Source organism: Salmo salar, chromosome 16, assembly GCF_965601325.2.
Source record: "Salmo salar chromosome 16, fSalSal1, whole genome shotgun sequence".
NCBI classification, from domain to species: domain Eukaryota; kingdom Metazoa; phylum Chordata; class Actinopteri; order Salmoniformes; family Salmonidae; genus Salmo; species Salmo salar.
In genome coordinates this window covers 4750702-4770394 of record NC_138306.1, presented here as the reverse complement: position 1 = coordinate 4770394, position 19693 = coordinate 4750702, and the positions used below count along the sequence as shown (strand labels likewise).

Sequence of the window (19693 nt, the reverse complement as noted above, 5' to 3'; positions counted from 1 at the left end):
AAATGGAGCTAAGCACATGCATTATCCTAGCGGAAAATCTGGTTGTCTGCTTACCCAGACACTGGAAGATTAATTCACCTTTCAGCAGGACAATAACCTAAAACACAAGGCCAAATCTACACTGGAGTTGCTTACCAAGAAGACAGTGAATGTTCCTGATTAGCCGAGGTAGGTTTAAGTCAAATCTACGGCAAGACCTGAAAATGCTTGTCTAACAATGATCAACAACCAATTCGACAGAGCTTGAATCATTTTTTTTGAAGAATAATGGGGAAATGTTGCATAATCCAGGTGTCGAAAGCTCTCAGACTTACGTAGAAATACTTTATGTAAATTAGATGTTTGTATTTAATTTTTAATAAATGTCTAAACATGTTTACACTTTGTCGTTGAGATATTGTGTGTAGAGAGTGATATAGAACATCTACTTAATCCATTTTGAATTCAGGCTCTAACACAACAAAATGTGGAATAAGTCATGCGGTTTGAGTACTTTCTGAAGGCACTAAGTGTACTAGTTTGAGCTCTCGTGTGTGTGTGTGTAAAGGGCTTCTACACTACAGAGCCAAAACAAAGATGTACTGAGCTGGTCTGATTTACGCATCCACCATAATTGATGGAACTGTGCTGGAAAGGACAATGAGAAAATATCAGAGCCAGAAGAGTTTGGTTTGAGTCGGCACTACAGTGTGAATCGAGCACTAATTTGTTGATTGACTTGTTTTGTTGTCTCGCTCTCCCACCTCCCCAGAGCATTTGACACCCTGGCTAAGGCCTTGAATCCTGGTGATGGCTCAGCGGGAGACTCTCTGGAGGCCACGTTGCAGTTGATGTCAGGGGACCAGTCGGGCCCTGTAGTGGAGCTGGAGGGGCCCCTTCTCTCAGACAGCCATGTCCCTTTCAAGGTGAGGCCCAGGGGCCATGCTCAAAAGTAGTCCACTATAAAGGGGAAAAGGGGTGCCACTTGGGACGCTACCCCACACAAAGGCCCAGGGGCTGACCATAACTTTAATCCATTTTTAATTCAGGTGTTATCTTAAAATGGACATTTATTCTCAGTACGTCATAGTGCTTAAAGAGTCAAGAGGCCCTGAACTCACTTGCTATGACAACTTCATTTCCCTGCTGGGATTAATAAAGTATAATTAATCAATCAACAAAAAGAAAATCTAATGCCTAGGCCCATTCTTTCTCAATCATGATGTCTCTCTTGCTCACTCTTTAGTTGATGATGCCTTTGCCCATGCCTGAGTACCTAAACGTGAACTACATCTGTGAGTCGGCCTCAAGGCTCCTCTTCCTGTCCATGCACTGGGCGCGCTCCATACCTGCCTTCCAAGCCTTGGGGTGAGTCGCTACCTACCTACCTACTGCTCTCATTCTGTGTCTCTAATTCTCTTCAGACTCCTTTACTTTTTTCACATTTTGTTACATTACAGCCTTATTCTAAAATGGATCTGCACACAATACCCCATAATGACAAAGCGAAAACAGGATTTTAGATATCTTTGCAAATCAAAACAAAATACCTTATTTACATAAGTATTCAGACCATTTGCTATGAAATTGAGCTCAGGGTGCATCCTGTTTTCATTGATCATCCTTAATGTTTCTACAACTTGATTGGAGTCCACCTGTGGTAAATTCAATTGATTGGACATGATTTGGAAAGGCACACACCTGTCTATATAAGGTCCCACAGTTGACAGTGCATGCCAGAGCAAAAAGCAAGCCGTGAGGTCGAAGGAGTTATCCGTAGAGCTCCGAGACAGGATTGTGTCGAGACACAGATCTGAATAAGGGTACCAAAACATTTCTGTAGCATTGAAGGTCCCCAATAACACAGTGGCCTCGATCATTCATTCTTAAATGGAAGATGTTTGGAGCAACCAAGCCTCTTCCTAGAGCTATCCGCCTGGCCGAACTGAGCAATTGGGGGAGAAGTGCCTTGGTCAGGGAGTTGACCAAGAACCTGATGGTCAGGTGTTCATGATGGTCAAGCTCTGGAGTTCGTCAGTGGAGATGGGAGAACCTTCCCTAAAGACTACCAGCACTCCACCAATCAGGCCTTTATGGTAGAGTGGCCAGATGGAAGCCACTCCTCAGTAAAAGGCACATGACAGCCCATTTGGAGTTTGCCAAAAGGCATCTAAAGGACTCTCAGACCATGATAAACAAGATTCTCTGGTCTGATGAAACCAAGATTGAACTCTTTGGCCTGAATGCCAAGTGTCACGCCTGGAGGAAACCTGGCACCATCCCTACGGTGAAGCATGGTGGTGGCAGCGTCATGCTGTGAGGATGTTTTTCGGCAGGAAAGACTGGGAGACTAGTCAGGATCAAGGCAAATATGAACAGAGCAAAGTACAGAGAAATCATTGAAAACCTGCTCCAGAGCGCTCGGGACCTCGACAGGACAACGACACTAACCACACGGCCAAGTCAACGCAGAAGTGGCTTCGGTACAAGTCTCTGAATGGCCCAGCTAGAGCCCAGACTTCACCTCAATCAAACATCTCTGGAGAAACCTGAAAATAGCTGTGCAGCAACGCTCCCCATCCAACCTGACAGAGCTTGAGAGGATTTGCAGAGAAGAATGGGAGAAACTCCCCAAATACAGGTGTGCCAAGCTTGTAGAATCATGCCCAAGAAGACTCGAGGCTGTAATCACTGCCAAAGATGCTTTAACAAAGTACTGATTTAAAGGGTCTGAATAGTTATGTAAATGTGATTGTGGCAAACCTCTTCAAAGTTAGGAGCGTTTGTCACAAATTAAGTGGGAAACTGTCACCAAAGTCAGCCCAGAATGAAAGTTCTTTCGAACATGACAGTACCTGTGTGTTTGTTTCGCTGTCCTGGTCCACCCAGGCCACAGGTAAGGTCAAGGATAGCAGGGTTCGGTACACAAATCTGGTTCTCGGTAGGTCCAGGTCTAAACGCCAACAGGAAAGTCCAAAACAGTCCAGCTCGTACACGGTAAATCCAGCCAATGTAGATTGTCTCTTTCTCTATGGTTCATAGATCCTTCCCGCCCTCTCTCTTTCTGGTTTTTCTTGACCTTTTATCTGTGGGTCGGCTCCACCTTCTGAGGGCTCCCCTTGCTTCTGGGAATTGTAGTTTTGGCAGTCGGCCATTTTGTGATCTGTAGTTCTGATCGGGGTGGCCATTTTAGTGATCGGGCAGAGCCCGTTTATTAGTTCTGCCCTCACATATCTGCCATTTATCACTCGACCCCCTTCTTTGCCACAGTGATATTTAAGTTTTCAAATTAGCAACAATTTCTAAAAACTTGTTTTTGCTTTGTCATTATGGGGTGTGTGTGTGTGTGTGTGTGTGTGTGTGTGTGTGTGTGTGTGTGTGTGTGTGTGTGTGGATTGAGGGGGGGGGGACAAGTTAATCCATTTTAGAATAAGGCTGTGACGTAACAAAATGTGGAAAAAGTAAAGGGGTCTGAATACTTTCCGACGGCACTGTATATGCAAACTGTCGTGTGTATCAGTCAGCCTTTTTCTGCCTGCTGGCCAGAGCACCAAAATGGAAGTATTTGTGTGTTATCCTCTATGATTTAAATGCAGTGTATATTAATATATTCTCCATGCATGCATTTTAATAAATTAAATGAAATGCATCCTATATTTCCCAGTGATAATGACATTAACCCGGTGAAGTCCTGTTGGAACAAACCGTTTGCCCTGTGCCTGGCTCGATGCTCCAACGTTTTGAATGTTGTCTTTTCACCATAGTGGTCTCGATAATGACATTAACCTGATGAAGGCTTGTTGGAACGAGCTGTTTGCTCTGGGCCTGGCTCAGTGCGCCAACGTTATGAATGTCGCCACCATCCTGGCTGCCATCATCAACCACCTGCAAACCAGCCTACAAGAAGGTACAGGAGGTGATTGTACAAATGAATACATATTTATCACAATATTTACAATAATTGCCAGCAGATTTTTATCCAAAGCGCCTTCCAGTATGGGGAGTGTGATTTATGCAGCAAACATATTTCCAGGATCTATCTCAATTGATAAAAATCTGTCCTCCTCGTTGTCTCCTCTTTTTCATAATCTGGACTGATTCGAAAAGACATGACTGGGAAAAACAATATGGTGGAAGGGAAGCTCATCATTAGGCTAGCTTTCACCTGGTCATTGTTTTTGAAAACTCAGTGCATATGAAGGAGATGAAGGATTTTAGACAAAGAGCCCCAGTGTCCTTGTCCAGTCTTCCTCTTGTGTTCGTTCCCCCCTGCAGAGAAGCATCTGCTGAGTCAGAGCCACAGTAGGGTTTTTGTTGTGGGAATACATGGGGGCGTTTATAGTATTATAAATTATTTACGTTCCCCCTATAGAGAAGCTGTCCCCAGAGCGAGTGAAGCTGGTGATGGAACACATCTGGAGGATGCAGGAGTTCTGTAACAGCATGGCCAAACTGTCCCCTGACTCGTATGAATACGCCTACCTCAAAGCCATCGTCCTCTTTAGCCCTGGTGAGTGGTGGCTGGAGAGAGGGATAAAGAGGGAGGGGAAGGAGAATACGGAATTTCATTATACACTGCTCAAAAAAATAAAGGGAACACTTAAACAACACAATGTAACTCCAAGTCAATCACACTTCTGTGAAATCAAACTGTCCACTTAGGAAGCAACACTGATTGACAATAAATTTCACATGCTGTTGTGCAAATGGAATAGACAACAGGTGGAAATTATAGGCAATTAGCAAGACACCCCCAATAAAGGAGGATTTCTGCAGGTGGACCACAGACCACTTCTCAGTTCCTATGCTTCCTGGCTGATGTTTTGGTCACTTTTGAATGCTGGCGGTGCTTTCACTCTAGTGGTAGCATGAGACGGAGTCTACAACCCAAACAAGTGGCTCAGGTAGTGCAGCTCATCCAGGATGGCACATCAATGCGAGCTGTGGCAAGAAGGTTTGCTGTGTCTGTCAGCGTAGTGTCCAGAGCATGGAGGTGGTACCAGGAGACAGGCCAGTACATCAGGAGACGTGGAGGAGGCCGTAGGAGGGCAACAACCCAGCAGCAGGACCGCTACCTCCGCCTTTGTGCAAGGAGGAGCACTGCCAGAGCCCTGCAAAATGACCTCCAGCAGGCCACAAATGTGCATGTGTCTGCTCAAACGGTCAGAAACAGACTCCATGAGGGTGGTGGGGGTTGTGCTTACAGCCCAACACCGTGCAGGACGTTTGGCATTTGCCAGAGAACACCAAGATTGGCAAATTCGCCACTGGCGCCCTGTGCTCTTCACAGATGAAAGCAGGTTCACACTGAGCACATGTGACAGACGTGACAGAGTCTGGAGACGCCGTGGAGAATGTTCTGCTGCCTGCAACATCCTCCAGCATGACCGGTTTGGCGGTGGGTCAGTCATGGTGTGGGGTGGCATTTCTTTGGGGGGCCGCACAGCCCTCCATGTGCTCGCCAGAGGTAGCCTGACTGCCATTAGGTACCGAGATGAGATCCTCAGACCCCTTGTGAGACCATATACTGGTGCGGTTGGCCCTGGGTTCCTCCTAATGCAAGACAATGCTAGACCTCATGTGGCTGGAGTGTGTCAGCAGTTCCTGCAAGATGAAGGCATTGATGCTATGGACTGGCCCGCCCCCCAGACCTGAATCCATTTGAGCACATCTGGGACATCATGTCTCGCTCCATCCACCAACGCCACGTTGCACCACAGACTGTCCAGGAGTTGGCGGATGCTTTAGTCCAGGTCTGGGAGGAGATCCCTCAGGAGACCATCCGTCACCTCATCAGGAGCATGCCCAGGCGTTGTAGGGAGGTCATACAGGCATGTGGAGGCCACACACACTACTGAGCCTCATTTTGACTTGTTTTAAGGACATTACATCAAAGTTGGATCAGCCTTTAGTGTGGTTTTCCACTTTAATTTTGAGTGTGACTCCAAATCCAGACCTCCATGGGTTGATAAATTGGATTTCCATTGATTATTTTTGTGTGATTTTGTTGTCAGCACATTCAACTATGTAAAGAAAAAAGTATTTAATAAGATTATTTCATTCATTCAGATCTAGGATGTGTTATTTTAGTGTTCCCTTTATTTTTTTTAGCAGTATATATCATGGAATGATGCATAATGTAACTCAGTGTTGCAAAGAGTAATTGGTCACATTCCAGACAGTGCAAAGCATCCATGGAGAGAGGGGGAAAAGATAAAACTCTAAAGTCCATATGTGTTAGTTTTGAAATTAGATTGTGAAGTGCTGATACACTATATGGCCAAAAGTATATGGATACCCCTTTCAAATTAGTGGATTTGGCCATTTCAGCCACACGCGTTGCTGACAGGTGTATAAAATCGAGCACACAGCCATGCAATTTCCGTAGACAAACATTGGCAGTAGAATGGCCCGTACTGAAGAGCTCAGTGTCTTTCAACATGGCACCGTCATAGGATGCAACCTTTCCAACAAGTCAGTTCGTTACATTTCTGGCCTGCTAGAGCTGCCCCGGTCAACTGTAAGTGCTGTTATTGTGAAGTGGAAATGTCTAGGAGCAACAACGGCACAGCCGAGAAGAATGGGAACACTGAGTGCTGAAGGGCATAGTGCATAAAAATCACTCACTGCCGAGTTCCAAACTGCCTCTGGATGCAACGTCAGCACAAGAACTGTTAGTCAGGAGCTTCATGAAATGGGCTTGTGCGGCTGCTTGGCCATGTAAACCCAAGATCACCATGCGCAATACCAAGCGCCTGCTGGAGTGGCGTAAAGCTTGCTGCCATTGGACTCTAGAGCAGTGGAGACGCATTCTCAGGAGTGATGAATCTTGCTTCACCATTTGGCAGTCCGACGAACAAATCTGGGTCTGGCAGATGCCAGGAGAACGCTACCTGTCCTACTGCATAGTGCCAACTGTAAGGTTTAGTGGAGGAGGAATAATGGCCTGGGGCTGTTTTTAATAGTTAGATCTAGGCCCCTTTGTTCCAGTGAAGAGGTATCTTAACGCTACAGCATACAATGACATTCTAGACGATTCTGTGCTTCCTGTATCGACATGACAATGCCCCTGTGCGCAAAGCGAGGTCCATTCAGAAATGGTTTGTTGAGATCGGTGTGGAAAAACTTGACCTGCCTGCACAGAGCCCTGACCTCAACCTCATCTAACACCTTTGGGATGAATTGGAATGCAAGCCAGGCCTAATCGCCCAACCTAAGTGCCCAACCTCACTGATGCTCTTGTGGCTGAATGGAAGGAAGTCTCTCAGCAATGTTCCAACATCTATTGTATAGTATTCCCAGAAGAGTGGAGGCTATTATAGCAGCAAAGGGGGGACCAACCCCAAATTAATGCCCAGGATTTTGGAATGAGATGTTCGACGAGCAGGAGTCTACATACTTTTAGCAATGTAGCGTACATGAGAAACTGTTGCATGACGCAACTCACTTCCGTGAAAAATGTTGTCACATGATTACACTCATTGGGCCAACCTCCTGGACACAGATTATGCCTAATATATATAATTATTTATTTTGAATTTTAAAAATGTATTTTTTTACTATAAAGCTTGTTCATTGGAGAATCTGTCCCATGCAGTAAGATGGCGAATTGTTGCTCGGCCCTTCTTAGTGTAGTTAGGTGCTGCCCTTCAGACAGCAGTTCCCAGATCCTCAGCAAACTATTTAAACAAAAGGAAGTACACTGGAACATGACTCCCATGGATTTGCTGTGTACATAAAAGGGAGAGTTATTATAAATGCGGAGTTGCACCCTTTCCTTTTGCATAATCTACTTGTTCTGTGTCTTTGCCAAGAACTATACTGAACAAAAATATGAACGCAACAATTTCAATGATTTTATGGAGTTCATATGCTCAATTTAAATCAGTCAATTTAAATAATTAGGCCGTTATCTATGGATTTCACATGACTGGGAATAAACATTTGCATCCCGTTACCTATACCTTGAAAGAAATGTGCCTTACATTTGGCTTCAGGATCTCATCACGGTATTTCTGTGCATTCAAATTGCCATCGATTTAAAATGCAATTGTGTTCATTGTCTGTAGTTTATGCCTGTTTATACCATAACCCCAATGCCACTATGTTGTCATCAGCAAACCGCTCTCCCACATGACACCATACACGTGGTCTGCAGTTGTGAGGCTGGTTGGCCGTACTGCCAAATTCTCTAAAACAACGTTGGAGGCGGCTTATGGTAGAGAAATGAACATTCAATTCTATGGCAACAGCTCTGGTGGACGTTCTTGCAGTCAGCATGCCAATTGCATGCTCCCTCAACGCTTGAGACATCTGTGGAATTGTGTTGTGACACAGCTGCACATTTTAGATTGGCCTTTTATTTTCCCAGCACAAGGTGCACCTGTGTAATGATCATACTGTTTAATCAGCTTCCCGATATGCCACAGCTGTCAGGTGGATGGATTATCTTGGCAAAAAAGGGATGTAAACAAATTTGTGCACACCATTTGAGAGAAATGTTTTTTTGTGAGTATAAAGAATTTCTGGGAGCATTTATTTCAGTTCAGGAAACATAGGACCAACACTTTACATGCGTTTTTATATTTTTGTTCAGTGTATAAAAGACAGCAGGGAAATAGAAACATGTAGACAGTCAGTGACGGTTGTTTGGTACCATGGTGATTTACCCGATTGTCTCTGATGCGGTACCTTTCCTTTAGTTTAATGAGCTTGTTCTCTGTGTGTGTGTGCATGCTACAGACCACCCAGGCATTGACAACACCTTACAGATCGAGCGGTTCCAGGAGAAGGCTTACATGGAGCTACAGGACTATGTTACCAGGACCTACCCAGAAGACTCCTATCGGTCAGTAACTCGCTACATTCTACCACTAAATCCAACTATAACATATTTTCCTCTCTCATTCATCTTCCAATTCTGTTTCTCTCCCACTGTCTTTGCCTCCCTCAATTAAATTGTCACATTCTAATGCTTTCCTGTCTTCAATTATAAATGATTTATTGACATTCACATTAATCAAATCAAATCAAATTTATTTTTATATAGCCCTTCGTACATCAGCTGATATTCTCAAAGTGCTGTACAGAAACCCAGCCTAAAACCCCAAACAGCAAGCAAAGCATGTGAAAGAAGCACGGTGGCTAGGAAAAACTCCCTAGGAAAAACTCCCTAGAAAGGCCAAAAACCTAGGAAGAAACCTAGAGAGGAACCAGGCTATGAGGGGTGGCCAGTCCTCTTCTGGCTGTGCAGGGTGGATATTATAACAGAACATGGTCAAGATGTTAAAATGTTCATAAATGACCAGCATGGTCAAATAATAATAATCATAGTAGTTGTCGAGGGTGCAACAAGCACGTCCGGTGAACAGGTCAGGGTTCCATAGCCGCAGGCAGAACAGTTGAAACTGGAGCAGCAGCACGGCCAGGTGGACTGGGGACAGCAAGGAGTCATCATACCAGGTAGTCCTGAGGCATGGTCCTAGGGCTCAGGTCCTCCGAGAGAAAGACAGAAAGAGAGAAAGAGAGAATTAGAGAGAGCATATTTAAATTCACACAGGACACCGGATAAGACAAGAGAAATACTCCAGATGTAACAGACTGACCCTAGCCCCCCGACAGATAAACTACTGCAGCATAAATACTGGAGGCTGAGACAGGAGGGATCAGAAGACACTGTGGCCCCATCCGATGATACCCCCGGACAGGGCCAAACAGGCAGGATATAACCCCACCCACTTTGCCAAAGCACAGCCCCCACACCACTAGAGGGATGTCTCCAACCACCAACTTACCGTCCTAAGACAAGGCCGAGTATAGCCCACAACGATCTCCGCCATGGCACAACCCAAGGGGGGGGCGCCAACCCAGACAGGAAGACCACGTCAGTGACTCATCCCACTCAAGTGACGCACCCCTCCCATGGACGGCATGGAAGAACACCAGTAGGCCAGTGACTCAGCCCCTGTAAAAGGGTTAGAGGCAGAGAATCCCAGTGGAAAGAGGGGAACCGGCAAGGCAGAGACAGCAAGGGCGGTTCGTTGCTCCAGCCTTTCCGTTCACCTTCACACTCCTGGGCCAGACTATACTTAATCATAGGACCTACTGAAGAGATAAGTCTTCAGTAAAGACTTAAAGGTTGAGACTGAGTCTGCGTCTCTCACATTGGTAGGCAGACCATTCCATAAAAATGGAGCTCTATATTAGAAAGCCCTACCTCCAGCCGTTTGCTTAGAAATTCTAGGGACAATTAGGAGGCCTGCGTCTTGTGACCGTAGCGTACGTGTAGGTATGTACGGCAGGACCAAATCGGAAAGATAGGTAGGAGCAAGCCCATGTAATGCTTTGTAGGTTAGCAGTAAAACCTTGAAATCAGCCCTTGCCTTAACAGGAAGCCAGTGTAGGGAGGCTAGCACTGGAGTAATATGATCAAGTCAGGATTCTAGCAGCCGTATTTAGCACTAACTGAAGTTTATTTAGTGCTTTATCCGGGTAGCCGGAAAGTAGAGCATTGCAGTAGTCCAGCCTAGAAGTAACAAAAGCATGGATTAATTTTTCTGCGTCATTTTTGGACAGAAATTTCTGATTTTTGCAATGTTACGTAGATGGAAAAAAGCTGTCCTTGAAACAGTCTTGATATGTTCTTCAAAAGAGAGATCAGGGTCCAGAGTAACGCCGAGGTCCTTCACAGTTTTATTTGAGACGACTGTACAACCATCCAGATTAATTGTCAGATTCAACAGAAGATCACTTTGTTTCTTGGGACCTAGAACAAGCATCTCTGTTTTGTCCGAGTTTAAAAGTAGAAAGTTTGCAGCCATCCACTTCTTTATGTCTGAAACACAGGCTTCTAGCGAGGGCAATTTTGGGGCTTCACCATGTTTCATTGAAATGTACAGCTGTGTGTCGTCCGCATAGCAGTGAAATTTAACATTATGTTTTCGAATGACATCCCCAAGAGGTAAAATATATAGTGAAAACAATAGTGGTCCTAAAACGGAACCTTGAGGAACACCGAAATTTACAATTGATTTGTCAGAGGACAAACCATTCACAGAGACAAACTGATATCTTTCCGACAGATAAGATCTAAACCAGGCCAGAACTTGTCCATGTAGACCAATTTGGGTTTCCAATCTCTCCAAAAGAATGTGGTGATCGATGGTATCAAAAGCGGCACTAAGATCTAGGAGCACGAGGACAGATGCAGAGCCTCGGTCTGACGTCATTAAAAGGTCATTTACCACCTTCACAAGTGCAGTCTCAGTGCTATGATGGGGTCTAAAACCAGACTGAAGCGTTTCGTATACATTGTTTGTCTTCAGGAAGGCAGTGAGTTGCTGTGCAACAGCTTTTTCAATTTTTTTTGAGAGGAATGGAAGATTCGATATAGGCCGATAGTTTTTTATAATTTCTGGATCAAGATTCGGCTTTTTCAAGAGAGGCTTTATTACTGCCACTTTTAGTGAGCTTGGTACACATCCGGTGGATAGAGAGCCGTTTATTACGTTCAACATAGGAGGGCCAAGCACAGGAAGCAGCTCTTTCAGTAGTTTAGTTGGAATAGGGTCCAGTATGCAGCTTGAGGGTTTGGAGGCCATGATTATTTTCATCATTGCGTCAAGAGATATAGTACTAAAACACTTTAGTATCTCCCTTGATCCTAGGTCCTGGCAGAGTTGTGTAGACTCAGGACAATGGAGCTTTGGAGGAATACCCAGATTTAAAGAGGAGTCTGTCATTTGCTTTCTAATGATCATGATCTTTTCCTCAAAGAAGTTCATAAATTTATTACTGCTGAAGTGAAAGCCATCCTCCATTTGCGAAGGCTGCTTTTTAGTTAGCTTTGCGACAGTATCAAAAATAAATTTCGGATTGTTCTTATTTTCCTCAATTAAGTTGGAAAAATAGGATGATCGAGCAGCAGTGAGGGCTCTTCGATACTGCATGGTACTGTCTTTCCAAGCTAGTCGGAAGACTTCCAGTTTGGTGTGGCGCCATTTCCGTTCCAATTTTCTGGAAGCTTGCTTCAGAGCTCGTGTATTTTCTGTATACCAGGGAGCTAGTTTCTTATGACAGATGTTTTTAGTTTTTAGGGGTGCAACTGCATCTAGGGTATTGCGCAAGGTTAAATTGAGTTCCTCGGTTAGGTGGTTAACTGATTTTTGTCCTCTGACGTCCTTGGGTAGGCAGAGGCAGACTGGAAGGGCATCAAGGAATCTTTGGGTTGTCTGAGAATTTATCGCACGACTTTTAATGCTCCTTGGTTGGGGTCTGAGCAGATTATTTGTTGCAATTGCAAACGTAATAAAATGGTGGTCCGATAGTCCAGGATTATGAGGAAAAACATTTAGATCCACAACATTAATTCCATGGGACAAAACTAGGTCCAGAGTATGACTGTGGCAGTGAGTAGGTCCAGAGACATGTTGGACAAAACCCACTGAGTCGATGATGTCTCCGAAAGCCTTTTGGAGTGGGTCTGTGGACTTTTCCATGTGAATGTTAAAGTCACCAAAAATTAGAATATTATCTGCTATGACTACAAGATCCGATAGGAATTCAGGGAACTCGGTGAGGAACACTGCATATGGCCCAGGAGGCCTGTAAACAGTAGCTATAAAAAGTGAGTGAGTAGGCTGCATAGATTTCATGACTAGAAGCTCAAAAGACGAAAACGTCATTGTTTTTTTTTTTGTAAATTGAAATTTGCTATCGTAAATGTTAGCAACACCTCCGCCTTTGCCGGATGCACGGGGGGTATGGTCACTAGTGTAACCAGGGGGTGAGGCCTCATTTAACACAGTAAATTCATCAGGCTTAAGCCATGTTTCAGTCAGGCCAATCACATCAAGATTATTATCAGTGATTAGTTCATTGACTATAACTGCCTTGGAAGTGAGGGATCTAACATTAAGTAACCCAATTTTGAGATGTGAGGTATCACAATCTCTTTCAATAATGGCAGGAATGGAGGAGGTCTTTATACTAGTGAGATCGCTAAAGCGAACACCGCCATTTTTAATTTTGCCCAACCTAGATCGAGGCACAGACACGGTCTCAATGGGGAAAGCTGAGCATTAATATTATTGCCAAAGCAAAGATCCATAACATTCTAAAATGTCTCTCCCCGTCAGGATATCCAAGCTGCTGCTGCGTCTCCCAGCCCTGCGGCTGATGAGTGCAGCGGTGACAGAGGAGCTGTTCTTCGCTGGCCTCATCGGCAATGTGCAGATAGACAGCATCATCCCTTACATCCTCAAGATGGAGTCCACCGACTACAACAGCCAGGTGGCCACTGGAGTCTGACCTTTTGACCTGACCCACTCCGACCTGGTTGCCACAGCAGCCAGACGCATCGCCTGGTCACCATGGCAACATCACCTGTAGGGCTGTAGGGGAACTTCCAAGGTAAAAATGCAGGGTCGTGTTCATTAGGGCACACCATTAGCAAGAAATAAAAAAACATCTGTGGGAAGTTCAGATAGTGCCTCCATGTATTTTTTATTTATTTTTTTCACTCCATTTTGGACGATTTTTCTTTCCGTTTCGTACCTACTGAACACGACCCAGGTTGGCTGCATTGCTGTGTGTCCACCTCCCTCAACAGAAACTGAAGGTTTTCTCAATGGAATCAGATGACCTTCAATGCTGAAACAATCCTCTTCTTTGACAACCTGATTATAGCTCAAGAAGGAAGACTGTGTAGTCCACACACACATACAGCCACCACGCCTACTGTTATCCTCAGCTTCAACAAATGAACTTTGAGTCAATCAAGCTTTGTAAATTGTGCTCTTTAGTAATGTACAGTACATTACATATGTAGGATGTTAATTTGATACATTCTGTTGCTGAGAATTTTCCTGCACAACAGGAAATGCAAACTTGTGTATTCAGGGTTTAAAAAGGCTTCTGAAGTTTGTACTTTCCACTTTAAAATGTCAGACTTGATTTGCCTTAACAGCATTTTCTATCAACCCCTACACAAAAATTTGAGTCTACATTATTCACATTTCCTGTTTCTGTTGGATTATTTTCCTGCTGTTGCAAACTGGCTCAAATTAAGATCCTACATCTGTTCTTTATATCCCTTAATTTTGTGCTTCTGATCTTATTTGTATTTTGATGAACGGACAGAGGAGCTTTTTTTCGAGAGCCCGCCTCATCTGGTTTCAACATGCACTTGTATTATTTTCAAATGTTTTTTTGGAGAAACTTTTTGTCAATGTGAGTTGGTTTGCCATGATGTGATCAGTTAAGGTTATAACCTTTATGCTATTTGTTTGCTAATCCGAAGGAAAAGGCTTGTATCATGAGTCAACTCTTGTCTAACTTGGAACTCAAAGTATCATGTATGTATGTATGTATGTATGTATGTATGTATGTATGTATGTGTAAATATGTATATAGAAATATGTGAAGAAAAAGCTATCATGGACAAAAGCTGCTTATTACAAGAATTTCAGCTTTTTGACATGTAAATGTAGTTGCTAAAACAATTGTCAAGTCATTTCAAAATAAAATGACATTTCAATGGTCAATGAAATGTATTATATAATCAATCACATTTTTCAATGATGGGGTGACCTTTTTTGATGACTACTTCAGTTGTAGCCTAGTTCCAGATCCGTTTAGGCCATTGTTATGAAACCAATAACTAGCCTGCTAATATTGTTGCACTTGCTAAGTCTAGCGATCTTAGGCCTAGTCTGTAACCTGAATGTGTGCATTTCTGAGAAATCGGCCTATGTGCCTTGGTGTTGAATGTAGCCTACATGTGCCCAGGGCAGTGCTTCATTTGTAAATCGGGAGGTGCCAGAACAAAAAGTGCGCATGATTGGTACCAGAATGCTTGAAAAAATATACAAATGTATTCGGCGCAGATGTTATTGCGAGTGTAGCATAATGCTTGTGTTCCTAGCTCCAACAGTGCAGTAATATTTAACAATACACATCTAAAAAGTAAATTAATGGAATCAAGAAATATTAGGTAGAGAAATGTCTGGAGTATAAATAAATACAATTAAAAAAATATATATATATATATTAGTACCAGTCAAAAGTTTGGGGACACCTTCTCATTCAAGGGTTTTTATTTTTACTATTTTCCACATGTAGAATTATAGTGAAGATATCAAAACTATGAAATAACACCTATGGAATCATGTAGAAACCAAAGTGTTAAACAAATAGAAATATATTTTGAATTTAGGATTCTTCAAAGTAGCCACTCTTTGCCTTTGACAGCTTCGCACACTTTAGGCATTTGCTCAACCAGCTTCAGGAAGTAGTCACCTGGAATGCATTTCAATTAACAGGTGTGCCTTGTTAAAAGTTCATTTGTGGAATTTTTTTCTTAATGTGTTTGAGCCAATCAGTTGTGTTGTGAGAAGGTAGGGCTGGTATACAGAAGATGGCCCTATTTGGTAAAAGACCAAGTCCCTATTATGGCAAGAACAGCTCAACTAAGCAAAGGGAAATGACATTCCATCATTACTTAAAGGTCAGTCAATGCAGAAAATTTCAAGAACTTTGAAAGTTTCTTCAAGTGCAGTCGCAAAAACCATCAAGCGCACTAATGAAACTGGATCTCATGAGGACCGCCACAGGAAAGGAAGACCCAGAGTTACCTCTGCTGCAGAGGATACGTTCATTAGAGTTACCAGCCTCAGAAATTGTAGCCAAAATAAATGCTTCACAGAGTTCAAGTAAGACACATCTCAACATCAACTGTTTAGAGGAGACAGCGTGAATCAGGCCTTCATGTTCGAATTGCTGCAAATAAACCACTACTAAAGGACACCAATAAGAAGAAGAGACTTGCTTGGGCCAAGAAACATGAGCGATGGACATTAGATCGGTAGAAATCTGTCCTTTTGGTCAAATGAGTCCAAAATTTAGATTTTTGGTTCCAACCGCTGTGTCTTTGTAAGACGCAGAGCAGTTGAACAGATGATCTCCGCATATGTGGTTCCCACCGTGAAGCATGGAGGAGTAGGTGTAATTGTGTGGGAGTGCTTTGCTGGTGACACTGTCAGTGATTTATTTAGAATTCAAGGCACACTTGACCAGCATGGCTACCACAGCATTCTGCAGCGATACACCACCCAATCTGGTTTCAAGACAAAGTGTGGCTACTTGGAAGAATCTCAAATATAAAATACTTTTTTGGTTCCTACATGAATTCCATATGTGTTATTTCATAGTGTTAATGTCTTCACTATTATTCTACAATGTAGAACATAGTAAAAATAAAGAAAACCCTTGAATGAATAGGTGTGTCCAAACCTTTGACTGGTACTGTGTGTGTGTGTGTGTGTGTGTGTGTGTGTGTGTGTGTGTGTGTGTGTGTGTGTGTGTGTGTGTGTGTGTGTGTGTGTGTGTGTGTGTGTGTGTGTACACACACACAGTGTTTTCAGACCCCTTGACTTTTTCCACATTTTGTTACGATACAGCCTTATTCTAAAATATATATATTTTTTTATCCTTCATCAATCTACACAATACCCCATAATGACAAAGCAAAAACAGGTCAAAAAAATTGTTACTGTATGAACAATAAAAAACTAATATCACATTTACATAAGTATTCAGACCCTTTACTCAGTACTTGAAGCACCTTTGGCAGTGATTACAGCCTCCTAGTCTTTTTGAGTATGACGCTACAAGCTTGGCACACCTGTATTTGGGGAGTATCTCCCATTCTTCTCTGCAGATCCTCTCAAGCTCTGTAAGGTTGGATGTGTAACGTTGCTGCACAGCTATTTTCAGGTCTCTCCAGAGATGTTTGATTGGGTTCAAGTCTGGGCTTTGGCTGGGCAACTCAAGGACATTCAGAGACTTGTCCTGAAGCCACTCCTGCATTGTCTTGGCTGTGTGCTTAGGGTGGTCTTCCTGTTGGAAGGTGAACCTTCGCCCCAGTCTGAGGTCCAGTGTGCTCTGGAGCAGGATTTCATTAAGGATCTCTCTGTACTTTGCGCCATTCATCTTTGCCTCGATTCTGACTAGTCTCCCTGAAAAACATCCCCACAGCATGATGCTGCCACCACCATGCTTCACCGTAGGGATGGTGCTAGGTTTTTTCCAGATGTGACGCTTGGCCAAAGAGTTCAATCTTGGTTTCATCAGACCAGAGAATCTTATTTCTCATGATCTGAGAGTCCTTTAGGTGCCTTTTGGCAAACTCCAAGTGGGCTGTCATGTGTCTTCCGTCTTGCCACTCTACCATAAAGGCCTGATGGGGAGCATCACACATCGGTGGAGAAGGTGAAAAGCTTATAGTTCCTTTGTGTACACAATTTGACAATCAGAAATGGTCCACCCATATAGACAGTGTGGTGAAGAAGGCGCAACAGCGCCTTCAGGAGATTAAACTTGGCCCATAAGACTCTCACAAACTTTTACAGATGCACCATTGAGAGAGTCCTGTTCGGTTGTATCACCGCTTGGTACGGCAACTGCACCGTCTGCAACCGCAGGGCTCTGCAGACGGTGGTGCGGCCTGCCCAACGCATCACCTGGGGCACACTGCCTGCCCTCCAGGACATCTATAGCACCCGGTGTCACAGCAAGGCCAAGAAGATCATCAAGGACCTCGTGAGCCACGGCCTGTTCACCCCGCTACCATCCAGAAGGCAAGGTCAGAACAGGTGCAATCAAAGCTGGGGCCGATAGAAGCTGTTTTTCAGTATCTCAAGGACATCAGACTGTTAAATAAACTCAGCAAAAAAAGAAACAGCCCTTTTTCAGGACCTTGTCTTTCAAAGGTAATTTGTAAAAATCCAAATAACTTCACAGATCTTCATTGTAAAGGGTTTAAACACTGTTTCCCATGCTTGTTCAATGAACTGTAAACAATTAATGAACATGCACCTGTGGAACAGTCGTTAAGACACTAACAGCTTACAGACGGTAGGCAATGAAGGTCAGTTATGAACATTTAGGACACTAAAGAGGCCTTTCTACTGACTCCGAAAAACACCATAAGAAAGATGTTCAGGGTCCCTGCTTATCTGCATGAATGTGCCTTAGGCATGCTGCAAGGAGGCATGAGGACTGCCGATGTGGCCAGGGCAATAAATTGCAATGTCCGTACTGTGAGACGCCTAAGACAGGGAAACAGGACGGACAGCTGATCGTCCTCGCAGTGGTAGACCACGTGTAACAACACCTGCACAGGATCAGTACAGCCGAACATCACACCTGAGGGACAGGTACAGGATGGCAACAACAACTGCCCGAGTTACACCAGGAACGCACAATCCCTCCATCAGTGCTCAGACTGTCCGCAATAGGCTGAGAGAGGCTGGACTGAGGGCTTGTAGGCCTGTTGTAAGGCAGGTCCTCACCAGACATCACTGGCAACAACGTCGCCTATGGGCACAAACCCACCGTCGCTGGACCAGACAGGACTGGCAAAAAGTGCTCTCCATCCACTGACGAGTCACGGTTTCTTCTCACCAGGGGTGATGGTCGGATTCACGTTTATCATCGAAGGAATGAGTGTTACACCGAGGCCTGTACTCTGGAGCGGGATCGATTTGGAGGTGGAGGGTCCGTCATGGTCTGGGGCGGTGCGTCACAGCATCATCGGACTGAGCTTGTTGTCATTGCAGGCAAACAACGCTGTGCGTTACAGGGAAGACATCCTCCTCCCTCATGTGGTACCCTTCCTGCAGGCTCATCCTGACATGACCCTCCAGCATGACAATGCCACCAGCCATACTGCTCGTTCTGTGCATGATTTCCTGCAAGACTGGAATGTCAGTGTTCTGCCTTGGCCAGCTAAGAGCCTGGATCTCAATCCCATTTGAGCACATCTGGGATCTGTTGGAATCGGAGGGTGAGGGCTAGGGCCATTCCCCCCAGAAATGTCCGGGAACTTGCAGGTGCCTTGGTGGAAGAGTGGGGTAACATCTCACAGCAAGAACTGGCAAATCTGGTGCAGTCCATGAGGAGGAGATGCACTGCAGTACTTAATGCAGCTGGTGGCCATACCAGATACTGACTGTTACTTTTTATTTTGACCCCCCCATTTGTTCAGGGACTCATTATTCCATTTCTGTTAGTCACATGTCTGTGGAATGTGTTCAGTTTATGTCTCAGTTGTTGAATCTTGTTATGTTTATAGAAATATTTACACATGTTAAGTTTACTGAAAATAAACGCAGTTGACAGTGAGAGGATGTTTCTTTTTTAGTTACCACATTACTCTGCCCCAAACTTTACTCACTGTCACTAGACGGCTACCACCCAATTAGTCTACCATGAATCTTAGAGGCTGCTGCCCTATGTACATAGTCATGGAACACCGGTCACATTAACAATGGAGTACTGGTTACTTTAAATAATATTTACATATGGTTTAACTCACTTCATATGTATATACTGTATTCTAGTCCAGGCCTATCCTATTTAACTATAGCTGTACAAATACTATTCTTCAGATGTACAGTCATGGCCAAAAGTTTTGAGAATGACACAAATATTAATTTAACAAAGTTTGCTGCTTCAGTGTCTTTAGATATTTTTGTCAGATGTTACTATTGAATACTGAAGTATAATTACAAGGATTTCATAAGTGTCAAAGGCTTTTATTGACAATTACAAAGTTGTCAAAAGTTGATGCAAAGAGTCAATATTTGCAGTGTTGACCCTTCTTTTTCAAGACCTCTGCAATCCGGCCTGGAATGCTGTCAATTAACTTCTGGGC

At 43.9% G+C, this 19693-nt stretch overlaps 1 protein-coding gene across 7 annotated transcripts in view; it reads left to right on the top strand.

Annotated features, from left to right (window-relative positions):
- LOC106573053 (nuclear receptor subfamily 2 group C member 1) overlaps positions 1-13937 on the top strand; it is a 31412-nt gene extending 17475 nt beyond the window's left edge. For 5 of the 7 annotated variants that reach the window (XM_014147699.3, XM_014147696.3, XM_014147693.3 and 2 more), the window contains exons 9-14: positions 752-905; positions 1226-1347; positions 3744-3895; positions 4352-4489; positions 8722-8827; positions 13116-13937. In XM_014147699.3, coding sequence (XP_014003174.1) covers positions 752-905; positions 1226-1347; positions 3744-3895; positions 4352-4489; positions 8722-8827; positions 13116-13287 — 844 coding nt within the window. In that variant the 3' untranslated portion in view covers positions 13288-13937. The remainder of the gene's footprint in view (positions 1-751; positions 906-1225; positions 1348-3743; positions 3896-4351; positions 4490-8721; positions 8828-13115) is intronic. The other 2 variants (XM_014147697.3, XM_045696854.2) reach the window with 1 other exon arrangement.
- Positions 13938-19693: the final 5756 nt, after the last annotated feature.